This window comes from Paramacrobiotus metropolitanus, unplaced genomic scaffold (assembly GCF_019649055.1).
Source record: "Paramacrobiotus metropolitanus isolate TYO unplaced genomic scaffold, Prichtersi_v1.0 Parri_scaffold0000279, whole genome shotgun sequence".
Classification (NCBI taxonomy): Eukaryota; Metazoa; Tardigrada; class Eutardigrada; order Parachela; family Macrobiotidae; genus Paramacrobiotus; species Paramacrobiotus metropolitanus.
Genome location: NW_026570499.1, coordinates 1 through 14,437, shown reverse-complemented (window position 1 = coordinate 14,437; position 14,437 = coordinate 1). Strand labels below are relative to the sequence as shown.

The 14,437-nt window shown below is 50.6% G+C and overlaps 1 protein-coding gene across 1 annotated transcript; it reads left to right on the top strand.

The window, feature by feature from the left end:
- The first annotated feature begins 58 nt into the window (after positions 1–58).
- LOC129601819 (uncharacterized) lies at positions 59–2,494 on the top strand. The gene is made up of 5 exons (XM_055500726.1): positions 59–82; positions 723–781; positions 1,374–1,502; positions 1,968–2,053; positions 2,217–2,494. Exons 1-5 carry the CDS (start codon positions 74–76, stop codon positions 2,363–2,365), a joined length of 432 nt encoding a protein of 143 aa, XP_055356701.1. The 5' UTR covers positions 59–73; the 3' UTR covers positions 2,366–2,494.
- The last annotated feature ends 11,943 nt before the right edge of the window (positions 2,495–14,437 follow it).

Here is a 14,437-nt window from a genome sequence, read left to right as displayed (position 1 = left end):
CTTGTTGTAAATTTATAAATTTTTATTTCCCAGTACACAGCGGATGTGCGCCATTTGTACCGGCAACGGTTCCATGGAAAAGGTCTGGAAACATCATTTGGTTACAGTACGAAATTGTTATTGTTTTCATTGAAACCGGGTCGTCGCACCCGTAATTAGGTTAATTAAGAACGCATCCCTAAAAAGATGACTAACCGTATAGTCCGTATAATAACGTAATCAATTTCCGTTACTACCGTTGGTTTCTTGTGAAACTGGGCAATAACTTTCAAGAAAATGGAATGAAATAGAAAAAGTCTCACCTGCAGATCGGTGCGAATAAAAATTAAAAATGTTTTCTACGATTCGTACGTACAGATGTAATTATAAGTCAAATTAACGTAAGTTTATTTCGCGCTGATTTAGTGAGCGCGAAATAAACTTACGTTAATTTGACTAAAAATAATTATATTTGTACGAATCGTAGAAAACATTTTTAATTTTTATTCTCTGTATGCGTCTCTGTATCGCATGTGCAATAATCAAGCAAATAAAGAACCTGTAACAGAACCTGTGACTATCATATAAGGAGCGGTTTTTATCCGTTTTACTTTGATTGTGACATATCTGCACTATGTTCGTCATTGTAGTGTCATACTAACTAATAATTAATTAAAGATCATTGCAATCTTCTATCGGCATTTTCATTTTAATGTTTATTTCTCTTCTCCCATTCAAATAAGGTTTCATCCATTTGGTCACCGCTCCAGGTGAACACCAGCGTTGCGAAGTTGCGAATACAGTAAGTTACCACTTAAATTAAAATTTGTGCACTCGCATGGAATGATTTACAAATCATCAATAATGTGATAGCCTATTTCCGTCATGTAAGGAGGGTTCATAAGATCAGTTGGTTTTAAGTGCTGAAGTATTAGAATTACTTGTTAGCAATAGCTAATAGTGCATTAAGCATTTCATATTTCGGACGGTGCAAAATACGCTTCCTCACGATATTTTTTTAGTAGCCGACTTCCACTAAGATTAAACCGCCTGACCCGGCTTGGTGCGGTTAACTCGTTTCAAGCAAAACATTTTAGGCTTATACCAGCATGAAGACTCGCCACTATAATAACAATCTGCATTGCTAACTGCTACTCATTATTGTACGTTCATATTTTGGATGATAGCCGAGCCAGACACGCACAATTAGCTTCGAAAATCTGTTTATGATCGGAATATTATGTCCACCTTTAATGGAAGTAATTTGCATGGGTAGACTGGAAATGCCGGTTTTGTTTCACGGAAGCAACTTATTACTGGCAAAAGCTGGCCAGACGATACTTATATATAGAGAGTCCCGGTTTTGGTTTGATCCTTAATTTGCATTATTTTAGCATCTCTAGTTCACGGTTGTTGGAGACCTTTTGGTTGGTGGCATTCAATATGGGAACGCATACGTTAGCTGCAACTACTTTTTTGCTTGTGATTGTCCTGGAATATTCACATGCATTATCATCCCAACCGTAAGTAATTACAAGCCACCTTTGGTACATGGCGGCATAATCGGTAACACTTTAAATCAACTTGGAAAGGGTACCAAAAGGCAAAATTAAAAATAATTTGAATAAAACAAATGCATGCCGATAGAAGACTGTAAAGAGCTTAAATAAATAAATATGGCATTAAAATGGCAAATTTATTATAAACTTATTAAAATCATAGTAATAAAAACCCATAATGTGCAGATCGAGCTTGTGGTTGACCATAGGCCCTTTAATCGCGCGCGTGACTCGACGTAATCCGAATCAATAAATCAATGCGAAATCAACCTAAGCTAACTTGTAAGTTTGCTAGGATAATGTACGAATTGTACTTTGTACAAAAGATTTTTAGTTCCTGCTTTTAGAAATAAATTTTTATTTTAACACAAAAAGCAATATCAGAATGAACGAAGTATGGTCAAATGCTGATAATTAATTATGTCGTAGATCAAAGAAATGCGTGGAATTCGTGATGCGTAACACTGGCGAATGTACATGCAAAGAAGCACGCGATCGAGGCGTAGATCAGTTAGGTACGCTACCTAAAATGTGCAGAAATCGCTTGCCATCGACGTACAATTATTTTTTAAAAAATGGATTAAAACTTCATAGCTCAGCCACCAGCTATCTCACAGTATAGTACGGATTTTACGCTTTTAAATCTTTTTGGATTAACATTATTTTATTATTGCGAAGGTGAAAAGTGGGTGCCCAGTTGTGATGATAATGGAAAATGGAGCGCTAAGCAAAGCGATCGCGATGGATCCTGGTGCGTTGACCAGAAGGGAAATCAACATGGAGATAAGGCGAAAATGTGGTTTGGAATGGACATCAACTGCGACTAAACAAACGTTTTTTTTATTTCTTGTGCACCGACGCTTAAATTTCCAAATCAGCGTTTGCCAGAAATTTTTAGAAAGACCTGTGACAGGCAAGCACAGAGAGCTCACAGATGACTTTATTGTACAAATAAAGTGGAGCAAATGCCGCGTGAATGCGGGGAAAAACACAACAAAGGCCAGTGTCTGGCAGAAATCAGCAAGTCAAGTTGCTGCGAGCTAGTTCTAGAGCGTAATAAAAATGTAGAGAAAGAAATGTGCTGGCGGCAACGGCGTCACGCTGTCCAGACACATGGAATGTGAGTGCGCAGACTGGACTCGTATCCAACGCGAGCGAATATACGCTGAGTCATACAGCGAGAGAGAGGAGCGAGAGAGCAAGTATGCTCAGTGAGTGCGCCCGCGGTGTATCCGCATAGGCGGAGAGTGCAGTGCAGCCACTCACGTACGTACAAGAGAGGGCGAATCAGCATGTGTGCAGTGATACGCATACGCAAAGTGGCGTATCTATCACGCAGGCTGTCGTGCCTCTAACATGCCTCTGGGCGGGAATCCGAGCTCCTGCGAGGATGCTCAGACTCAGTACCGCACCAGCGTCGCACCTCTCCGGTCGACCCATGTGGGGTCGCCGGTACGCGTCCTCTTCCAGCGGGAGTCCGGTGTCCGTTGACCGTCCCATCCTTCACTTCCAGATCCATGAGAGGCAAGCAACTCACGGCCGCAAATCTGGAAGCCGCTCAGTTCGTTGTTGGACCGGTATTGCTTCTGTTGGCCTGGCATCTTGCTTCTGTTGGCTCGCGGAGAAAGTAAAAGAAAAGTAATGACGGTTAAACAGCGCGAAGTAAAGAGTAATAAAGTTTAATCACAATTCCAGTGAGCAAAAAGTAAATGCAAAACAGATCTGGTTAGAGATTCTAAGTAAAATACAATTCCGTTTGTTAGAAAATGTACAAAAATACTAAAAAAAAGATCTGTCCGGGGGCTTATTCCGACTAGGATGACGTCCACGGGTCTTGAGTTTGCACGGGGTCTCCTGTCTAAATGCAGTCCGGTGTGTCAGGTCCGGGGCGTCAGTTCCCGGGTTACCTAACGTAACCGGTAAATCCGTACGAGGTCGGGTAAGCACGGCTGACACTTACATCCGACTCGTGTTCATCCGCTCCGGAGTGAGAGGCACTGTCGCTGTTGCGAATGCCGAAGCATCCTCTCTGATTAGGGGGAATGGACCAAGGTCGTCGGACCAAGGTCGGCCTACCGGCAAGTTAACCGGCGGCAAGGGAATTCGGCGAAGTCCCGAATTCCAAAAGTCAAGTCGGACAAAACCGTACTTGTGTCGTGCAACTTCCGTGGTCGCCAAGTGGTAACGCCGATGGAATGTGGTCGGTTTAAAACCGTTAAATCTGCTACCACGAGCCTGGTTAAGACTTTTCCGAGGCGAACTGGCTCGAAGGTCCGGTCGGAATTTGTTGCTCCTCCATCCAATAGTAGTTCATCCGACCTTCTGTCGGTCGAGGATGGGTATCCGACCTGAGGTCGGTGATAACGCACCTCCATGGTCGACCTCGGTAACTCGTGTTGTTTAGGCCCATGTGGGGCCAAACAAGTCCCGTTAGGTCGAATTCGTCCATTCCGAGGTCGTTTCCAGTTCCGATCTTCAGTTTAGTCGTCTTTCACCGACCTGTTATCGGTGACTCCTGATGTCCGACCTGAGGTCGGGTATGATGTTATCCAACCCGTGGTCGGTGGTAATGTTATACGACCTGAGGTCGGTTACCACGTGACTGGTCCGTTCAAAGGTCGTATCTCGGCTGATCCGCTGGTGTTCCAAGCGAATCGAGCGATCCGGCGTTCCTAACCGACTTCTGTGGTCGGTTGGACCGGTTCTCCGACCCGAGGTCGGTGATAATGTTATCCGACTGGAGGTCGGTTACTCCAAGTCCCAGGTCGATTAAGGTCGATTCCTTCTGTCCGGAAGTCGTTTTCCGTGAACATCCTGGATGGCGTCTCCATCCACCGACCTGTTGTCGGTTACTTCTCATGTCCGACCCGAGGTCGGTTAGAACGTTATCCGACCTGAGGTCGGTGATTCCGTAATTCCGTGTTCAACCGAGGTGAGTTACGGTATAGAGGCTCAAAAGTGGAGCCGTACAAGTCTGTTTCGGTGGAATCATCCTCATAACCGACCTGTTGCCGGTTTCCATTTTATCCGACCAGAGGTCGGACGTAATGTTATCCAACCCAAGGTCGGTGATTCTTCTTCCGGGTCGGTTGCGTCCGTCAAGAGGTCGTCTGGGCACTCCTCCGATCTCTGCGAAGTTTGTTTGAAGCGATGGTCTCTTTCATGCCTCTAACATGCCCTGGTTCGGGTCGGTGGTTTTGCCTCTGGACGGGTCCGAGTTCCGTCAAGTTCGGCAGTTCCATGGCGTCTGTTGGCCATTCAGCATGCATCCAGGTCGCTTGTGGCATCAAGGGACTTCTGTGGTCCCAATCCACAAGACAGACTCTTTGGTTTCAAACCGGCGTAAGGTTCTCGCGCCTCGGCAGCGTTGTGCATCGGGCCCCGACTTATGTCAGACTGCCCATTCCCATCCCCATGCGGCGTGCAGACTGAGGTAAAATCAGATCACTTCACTTCCCCGGTTTGGAGTTCCTCCGTTCGGTTCCGCGAACCTGTGACGCCTTGCCGCTTCTGTTGGGGAAAGACATCACACGTCCGTAGGGATCTGTATGGGGGTGCGAGCCGTGTGTTCTAACACGGTCTGCCTAGGATGTTCCATTTGAGACATGGGGAAGCAGGTCGCGGCGGAGTCGTTGGTACGTCAGTAGCCAAATCACCGTCGCTGTTCCTCTTCAGGTAATGGCAGCACGGTCAAGCCGCGCGTAGTCGTGGTCACCGGTGAATCGGTTGGTTTATCCGATATCCTCCGGGGGAGACTGCGGTTGGACTCCAGGTACAGGTTCCTGGTTGAGAGCCTGTAGGTCCGGGTTCAAACGGAGAATCCGTCCAGGCTAAAATCGTAGTCGGGTGTCGCGGTTTGCGGTCACTATTACCGACTTCTGTGGTCAGTAAAGGCTACGATAAACCATCCCGTCTGTAATTTCCATATGCTTCCGTCAGGTCGACGTCGGTTGGTCGAATGGTGACTTCTGAGGTCGGCTACCGTTGACAAATCGACTTCTGTGGTCGATTCTAGGTAGCGGGTCGTAGTTGACACTGTCCGTTCCGTTGCAGTCCAATTGATTCCGTGTTATTTAGGGACTTGTTATCCTATCGGCCGTCCGTTTCTCGGAGTTAACCGTGGGTGCCTTGGCAAGCATGGTCCGTGGTTGCCTCCAACCTCCGCCGATGTCACCGATCTTATGGTGCCTGAGGAGCTGGAATGCGATCTTCGGTGTCGCAAACTTCGGTCCACAGGTCGCCAGGGCCTTCAAGGCCGCAAAGGTGTACATCCATCCCGGATCGTATTCCGAGACGCGTGGAGGTAGAGTATGAGCACGTTTAATGGCCACCGTCGGGTGTTTGACGTTTACCTTCGGTAGGCTAGGAATCTGTAACGGTAGGACTTCCTGGGTATCCTCATTCCATTCCTGGAGGAGTTGATTCGGGTCGGAATCTGGTGTTAACCGTACTTGTTGACGGTAATTCTGGGGAACGTAGACGTCACCACTATCTTCCTCCATCGGCCCGTCAGCTTCGTTGCCGTTGTTGGCCGGTGGTTCGTTCTGATTGTCAGAAATCTCCGGTTCACCCTGCTGTTGTGGTGCCGAAGCTGGTGGAGGTTGGTCGTCGTCATCATTATCGTCATCCTCCGACCCTTCTGGTGTTTGATAGGTGTCGTCATCGTCCTCATCTTCTTCTTCTTCATCTTCGTCTTCTTCCTCAGAGGGCGTTTTCTCCTTGGTCTTCACCGACTTCTTCGTTGATTTCAGCGGTTTAGGTTGACTCTTCCGTAGAGTCTTACCTTCCGGAGCCGGTGAAGTTTCCATAGGTGAGGTCGGTGGAAGAGATTGCGTGTCTTTCACCGCAAAACGTCCAGTTGTAGTCCGACCTGGCTTAGTTGCACTTGCCCTTGCTGGTGCCGAGGCGGTGTTGACATATGTTACCGGTTCGAACGGTGCCCGAGGTCGGTTGGTTGGTAGTCGTTTCTGTGACGACATACCTGACGCCCGTGCAATGTTCAACATGTCCGCCGCCTCGCCGGATGGTTGTTCCTCCGACTCACTGTACTCCTCGACGATCATTTCGGTACCTTCGGGAGAGGACTGTAGGTTGATAAAGGACATCCGGAGTTTGAAATCGCGTCGTTGCTGCTCCGGTATGAACCGAGGTACTGTGTACCGAAGTGGTAAATCGCGTTCCGCGTTGGTCGTTTGGAGGGAAAACTCTGCCACCATCGTTGCGATGACAGGTCTTAGAAGGTCCATTATGACGTCAATATTGCCCTGGCTGTTCTCGTACATAACGTTGTATATACGGGCGATATGTAGTAAGGAGGATCCGCGGGGGTTTCTTGCGTATCCGATGCATCTGACGATTCTCGTCGGCGGGTCGTCCAGTGCTCTGGCAGCGGCACTTTTGAGCTTTTGAATGATGTCCGGTGCGATTAGCTCGGCGGTCCGTCCCCATTGTCGGTGGACCGCTACGGCTAATCCGAAGTCCAAGGCCCATGCCACTATAGCCATCATAAGTTTCTGTGTGAGCCAGGGTGAGGTCCGACCTACGATCCTTAAGTTGGTCGAGAGGTCGCGCACCAATGACTGGTACACATCTCTGCCTTCGTTTCGGGCGTTCCTAACGCTTCGGACTATTTCGACGTGAAGTCGAACCGTATGAAATCCGACTGGTCGGTCACCAGGTTGAGCGTCGGGTAGCCGCTGACGTACGTCATCAGGGGCTGGCCATTCAGAAGCGTCGGTGTCTTCTTCGTGACTCCATTCTTCATTTCGATCGCCTTTAAATCCTTCGTATGGATCGGCTTCTCCATGGTCGGAGATCTCATCGTCGGGTTCCGAGGGTTTCTCTGATTCATCGTCCGAGTCTTTCTTGGACGTAGAAGGTTTCGGTTGCTTGGGTGGTGGCTTAGGCGTCGGCTTAGACCTTTCGTGTGGTCTTTCGGCCTCCGTTTTGGTCGCCGCAGTACCTGCTCTGGCGATCAGTTCTCGCATCCGCTGTTTGGCTGCGTCGTAGTCAAATTCCTCCTTGGCGTTCCCTTTTTGTCCGGCTTCTGTGGGCCAGCGTCTGAGGTATCAAGGTCGTCGGAGGACTTATGCCGTTTGGCCGGGTTAGGTTTCGGCGTCTTAATTGAAAGGTCCGACCTCGGTTTAGTCGGTTCCTTCGGAGGTTGTTTGGTCACCTCCTTTTCAGCTTCCTTTCTGGCTTCCTTCTTAGCCTTCTTCTTTTCCCTCCGTGACAACTTAGCCGAGTTAGCCGAGTTGATCACCTTTGAATCCAGTAATTCGTCCTGGATCTGCACGGAAGGTTCTCTTGCCGGTTGAGGGTTCTTCACTTTAACGACCAGTTGTCGTGTCGTCTTAGAGGTTGACTGGGGATCCGGTGTGAAGAGTTTTTGCCGAGTCGTAACAGCCTGTTGTTGTGCCGCAGGTCGGGCCTTCTCCGCACGGAATCGTTCTCCCATTCTCTTCATGACCTCAGCCATCCTTTGCGTAAGTCGTTCGTGTTCCTTACGGACCGCGTCGGTGTTTCCAACGAGGCTAGCACGGCGTGACTTGAGTGAGTTCCAGAGTTCTTTGTCCTCTGGAAACGCTGTGTCCACACTCGCGTCCTGTTCCGACCTAGTCAGGTCCTGAACGTGCTTTAAGGCTGGGTCGTCATGGTATTCTCGCGAGAAGTCATCAGCCGGTTGTTGCTTCTTCTTACTTCTCTTACCCGGAGCTGTTGCCGGTTCATCTGTTCGAGATTCATCTATGACCAACTTGGCTGGTTCCGAGGTCGATTCGTTCTGTGATTCAGGTCCGACCTCCTTTGGAGACGTCGTGTCCATCTCCTCCGGGGTTTGCTTTGGTTTGGTTGGAGTATTCCGGGGCGTGAACCTACGTGGTTGTTCCTTCGGAGGTTGGCTCGGCATAGTTGCCGGTTGAGACGCTGCCCGGTTCGGTGAAATTTGTTTCACCGGGGATCTACTCCTTCTCGGCGTTGATTCTGCCGGTCGGGATCCATGTGACGACCTGGAGCTTGTCTGTGCATCCATGAGCAGGGTCTCTTGCCAGGTTAAGTCGTCGTCGTAGGTCGGGTCATCTTCGATCTGAGCACCCTTTCTGTAGTTGTGGTCAGATTCGTCGCTACTGTCGGACATGATGCATCGAATCTTCTCGGTAACCTGTTGACCGGGTTGAGGAGGCATCTCCAACGTGTAGGCTGCAGGGTTAATGCGAGGGTGTCGGAGTAGTTGGGCTGGCTTAATAATGGCCGCATCCAGCGGAAGCTGTCGTAGTGCCTGTCTTCCGCACCTCACAAACATCAATCGGCGTAGAGCCTTATCCCTGTCCTGGATTAACGCGTATATCCGCTGGCCAAGTGCTTGTTGCTCGTCAGTGGATAGCTTTCCTAGCCTCAATCCCTCTGTTAGGTGGGCTTCGTTGAGAATCCGTTCCAGGTCATAGTTCTTGGCCTGTTGGACTAACTTCTTATGGACTCCGGAGGTGAACACTGACTTCGTTGCCGAGGTCGGTTTCTGTGACTGACCCGGCTGAGCTTCACCCGTTGGAGTCTTTTTCAAAATTTCCAACAGTTGTTCTTTTGTTCGGACTGGTGGGGGTGAGAATAGACGTCTCCTCGGACCTTTATCATCTGCTATGGGCTCTTTATGTGAGAGTCCCGGCAGGGTTGTTGGTCGAGTGAGTCGGGCAGCTGGCTTTGGTTGGCCGTCCTGCGGTGTTGTTGGTGTTTCGGAAGTATCCATATCCACCTGTTCGAATGCACCGACCTCGAGTTCGTTCCCGAGTGGCGGTACTTCATCCATTGGTTCATCTTGTTGAACCTCCAATGGTTTGACAGGTTGGACCGGTGGCTTAAGTGTCGCCTTAATCTTCTTCGCGGGAGTTTTCAGCTTGCGTTCCGCTTCCTGTTGTTTGCGTTTGTAGAAGTCTTCCGCGAAGCTGTCAATTTTGACTTTGAGAATCCGTAACCGATCCTGATTCTTGACGGTCCGTTGCGTCTCAGGTCGGAGAATGAATCGGACCTCCTTGGTATTGTTCTCCAAGTGGCCTAGGTTGATGTCAATCTGGCAGTACTGCGGAGTCTGCGGGTCGGTTGAGTCCCGTAATTGGTAAAGTTCACCAATCAATCTGTCCGCGGTCTGCAGAGTCAACTGGATTTCGTCATCCGGTATGGATTGTGGAACCGCGAAAGGGTCCGTCGGGTTACGTGTCGACTGGATTTGTGTGATCCGAGCTCGACGATCCGTTGCTGCAGTCCGCAGCGATGCTTCAGAGGTTTCCTTTCGTTGTTGGTCACGGTCCCGTTCTTCAATGTAATCTCGGACTCGCGTCTCCAACCAGGAAGAGGTCCTTATTATATGGCCTCTTATGCCGGGAGTCTTCGGCGCGTCTGGGTGGTGGAGTTGGCGGAGGAACTTTACGTTAGTGCCCCAGGCCAGGATGTCACGGTCCAAGTCTTGTGCTAACCGGCTGTTGGAATCACAAAAGATTCGACGGGCTCTCATTTCTGTGATGAGTTCCATCGTCTGATTCACCAGGTTAACCAAGTGAGGTGGTGCGCTTGTTGGCATCGTTCCTGGGTCCGGTATTGCTGACATTATTCTAGCTTCAGTAACCGGGGACATAGGTCGGTCGCTAATGTCCGCTGGCTTAGGCTGAACCGTTCCTACTGTTGAGGTCGGTGGAGCCGGTCCTGGTGTAGAGGTCGGCTGAGTCGAGCTAGTCGAGGTCGGTGCTGACTGCTGACTTTGAAGCGCGGCGATTTCCGCCGTTAGTTCGCGGACTCGTTGTTGCGAGGACGTCAGTCGGTCTTCAGCGGCCTTCTTGTCGGCTGCTTGGGCTGGATCTTTGTCATCCATGCCGGCGAGTCGCACTGTCATGTTGACAACGATTTCTTCCGCGTAACTTAGGGCGCTTCTTAACGTAGCCAAGTCCTGTACTGGTGGCTTCGGCTGAGCCGGTCCTCCTGTTGAGGTCGGCTGCTGCTTTGCTGCTATCCGAGTCATCATTCTACGGTGACCGTCGATTTTGTTTTGGAGGTCAGTGACGCGTATCTGCGAGAATCTAAGTTGATCCTGCAGTGCTCTCTTCACGTTAGCCATTGTTGGGTCGTGGCCTTCCATCTTGTTGATCTGGGCCTGGAGGTTGGCAGCTATTTGTTCTGCCCGGGCGAAGTCCGTCTTCAACCTCTTCATTTCCTCCCGGTCAAGTTCGCCTTGTGTTTTAAAGCGTGGATTCGCCTCCAACATTTTCCACAAGTCGTCAACTCGCCTGGAGCAGATGGTGTGCTGTTGTTCCAGCGCTACCTTCAGGCGTTCTTCTGACTTGTCTGCTGAGTTGAGGTCACGAAGCTGTTTAGCCAGGTTCTCCAGCACGTCTACAGCTTCTCTGTACTGATTTTCGACCTCATCCAGGTCGACCTCTTGTTGGTCTCTGGCGTTTTCGGCAAATTCGAGTCCGTCGGCTGGTGCCGGTGATATAGCTGGAGAGGGTTCCGCTTCATGTGGCGTTGCCTCTCTGGCTGGTGCTTGTGTTGGCACCGGCTGATACCGTTTAACATGGTCAATTATTGACCGAAGGGCTTCCTCCAACCGTTCTCTGGGTTGGCCACATGTTGGAACGCCCCATTCGCTAAGTGTTTCGGCGAAATCCAGCTCGATCCGCAGGTGTCGATCCGTTCGTTCGAGGTCGGTCACTTTCGTTGGTGACATCGGTCGATTCAGCTGGTAATTGTAAATTTCAGCCAAGTCCCGTCCGGCATGGTTGATTGTTTCAACGTGCTTTAGGACGTCGGGTATCGGTGTCGTCCGTACCAACGTCATTACTGCTGTTGTGGTCGGTGCTGGCCGTTGAGGAGGTAATGGTGTGGCAATCCGAGTGCACGACGATTCTGAATCGAGGATTTCTACAATCCTTTCAACTACCGACCTGAGTTGTCGGCTTTCAGTGTCGTTCGGATCGACCTTATCGAAGAGGTCCTGGGCTTGCTTTAAGTAAGCAGCCAGGGTGTCGATCTTCTGACGTGCCGTTCTAATGGCATCTGGGTCCGTGGGCGTCAGGTGTACATATGCCCGTTGAAGGTCGTCGAGCCGGTCCCATCCATCCGAAATGTGGGTGGATATCCGGGTTTGGCGGTCTTCCTGTACTTTGTTGTGCAGGGCCGTCTTCGGCGACGTCACTGGACTTGCTGACTGTGTGGAGAAGTCCGGGGATACCACATAATTCCTGTTCGGTAGGGGTATCTGGGATGGCGGGTTCTTTTCAAAGAGATTTTGTCTCTCGATCCACTCGACCGCCATCCGAAGCTGGTGTTTCTCCTGCACCGTTGCGGTTGACGGGTCTTTCTTAACCAGGCCCTCTGCGAGCTTTATGTAAGCTCGGAGGTCGGCAATTTTGGTCAAGGCCCTTGGTTCGGTGCCCAGCAAGACGCGTTCGTAAATTGTCCGAAGTGTGTCTTTGCCTTCAAGGATGGCTTTCCAAGCTGCTTCTGTCCGCTTGGATTCCTCCGTCTGGAGTGCCATTGCTTGATACTTCCCGTCCCATTTTTGGGGAACTTTTTGTTCCGCCATTAAAGGTTCGTTCTGGATCAGGGCTTTTAGTCGCTCCAGGATGTTAATGAGCCGTTGAGCTTCGTCGTCCGTTGTTGGTCGACCTCGGCTGCTAAGGCGTTCTGCCGAGTAGATGGCTCTATCCAGGTCAGCAAGTCGTTGTGCGTTGCCGATTACCTCGCCTAAGTCCATAATGTGTTCGTCCATGGTCCATACCTGGCGAAGTCGTCTGGCCTCGTGCAGCGTGGAAGCGATGGCCACGGGGTCGGGTATCCGTAGTTGTTCGGATCGCCCTTCTGACGCTTCTAAGTTTTGGGAATACTGGGGGTACTGGTCCATTAACTGCCGAAGGTGAGCTATCTTTTGGTGGAAGGTCGCTAAGGGCAGTTGTTCCTTGGGGATGCCGTTCTTGATCGCGTGTTGGATCTGGGCATTGGTTTTCTTAATATCTTGGGAGTCCCTTCCCAGTCGGGTTGACTCGTGCAGTTCGAGTCTCCGATCTTGTCCGACCGCCTCCATGCGGGTCATCATTATGTCTGATACCCGCTGGAGGTACTGTAGTTCCTGTATAATCGGATCTACTACCGCCTCCTGTTGGGCCGGTGGGTTCGGTGCTGGTTGAGGTTGCACGTTCGGCATATTGGGCACCGTAGCTGGCGAGGTCGGACTCGGCTGAACCGGTTGTATCTGCTGAGTCGGGGGGACAATGGCGAGTTCCGGGGGCGGTGTTCCCTCTTTCTCGATTTGTTCATCCATGTCCCTCATATAATGGTCCCAACCAATTAGTTGGTCCATGACCTCTTTCCATGCGGCATGGTTGTCAGGTTGTTCAGTAGACAGCTTATGTAGCGTCTGTCTGAGTTCAACCGTTTCGTTCCACGCGTCTTCTCGTTGTTGTCGGAGTTCGTCCAACTTCGATCGTTTCAGCTCAGCATCCCGCCGCTTTCTGCGTTCCATGGCCTCCGCGAAGGATGTCCGACTACCAGGCTGTGTGGTAGACGAGGTCGGTTCCTGTGGTGGAGGCATCGACGTAACGACTTGCGTGGTCGTTGTCGATGACGGTTGAGCTGTGGAGGCGGACGTCGGTTGGGCCGCTCGTTGGTTCCGAATCGCGAATATATTCGTGTTGTCGTTAATGAAGGTCTGGAGTCCGGAAATTCGATCCAGGATTTCCACCCTTCTGTCCAGGTAACCAGGAGTTGTCGGTGTAATTGTCGACAGCTGGTGCGTCAAGTCACGCGCCTGGTCACGAGCAATTTGGTCGAGTTTCCGTAACTCTCCCGTTGGTATCGCCCTACTTTGCGTAGAGGTCGGTATGGGAAGTTCAGTCGGTGGTGTGGAGGAGGTCGCGGCGGTACGACTTGTGGTCGTTGCCAGTACAGTCCCATGTGGGGCCTGTCCTCCGTACTGATTCAAGTGCTGGTTAAGCGACTGAATCAAGTACTGTGCCAGATGTGGATCCCCACGGAATCGGTTGTCCCGGGAGTCCAATACGAGTTGGTGAGACTGGTCCCGTCATTGGTAGAGGTGGAACCACTCCCGCGATACTGAATGTTCCAAGTCGAGGAGGTGATAGGGTATTGTTTGGCCCTATCGCGCTGAACGTTCCGAATCGCGTTGGTGACGTCGGAGTTATCGTTCCCATTCCTCCCGACACTGGCACGTATCGAGTTACAGGTCCAGCCCATGTCGGCTGGCTCGACGCCAAAGTAGGCGTTGTGAAAATCGGCGGTGGTACGTTCACCATTCCCGGCACTAACGTCGGCCCTGGGAAGGTCGGACCAACCATTGTTGTTGGTACCGTCCAACGGTAAGGTTGCGCTTGACCGAGTGGTCTGCAGTTACCGTGACAGATTGGTTCCCATTCGCGCCATAGTTGACGAGAAGTCCGCCAGTCGTAAATCCGGTGTTCGGTGGCAGATGCTGCGGTGGTACTGGTCGATATTGTGGGCTTCGTTCTGGCCTGACCGTTAAACCTGCTAAGACATTAGCTGTATCGTTAGCATGCGGGTTATGTACCTGCGGCAGCGGTGTGTTCGTTGCCGACCGCGAATTATCCGATCGCGAGTCGAGCGATGGTGAGACAGGTATGGTTGCGATCGGTTCGATTCGACGCTACCACTGCGTCCGCTGTTGGATCCGCTAGAAGGTGGGTCGTTGCGTTGTCGGCCCGACATTGTCTGCTGTTAAGGAGAGGAATACGGCGCGTTAGAATTCTACCAACTCCCGTAAAATTCAACTGAAGATGTTCCGGTCAACTGAAGAGGTTCCATTTCGACACCAAAGGTTCGGCTATACCTAACTACTGGTATTAAGCTACCTATGACTATAACTTATTCTAAGTTACGCCTAT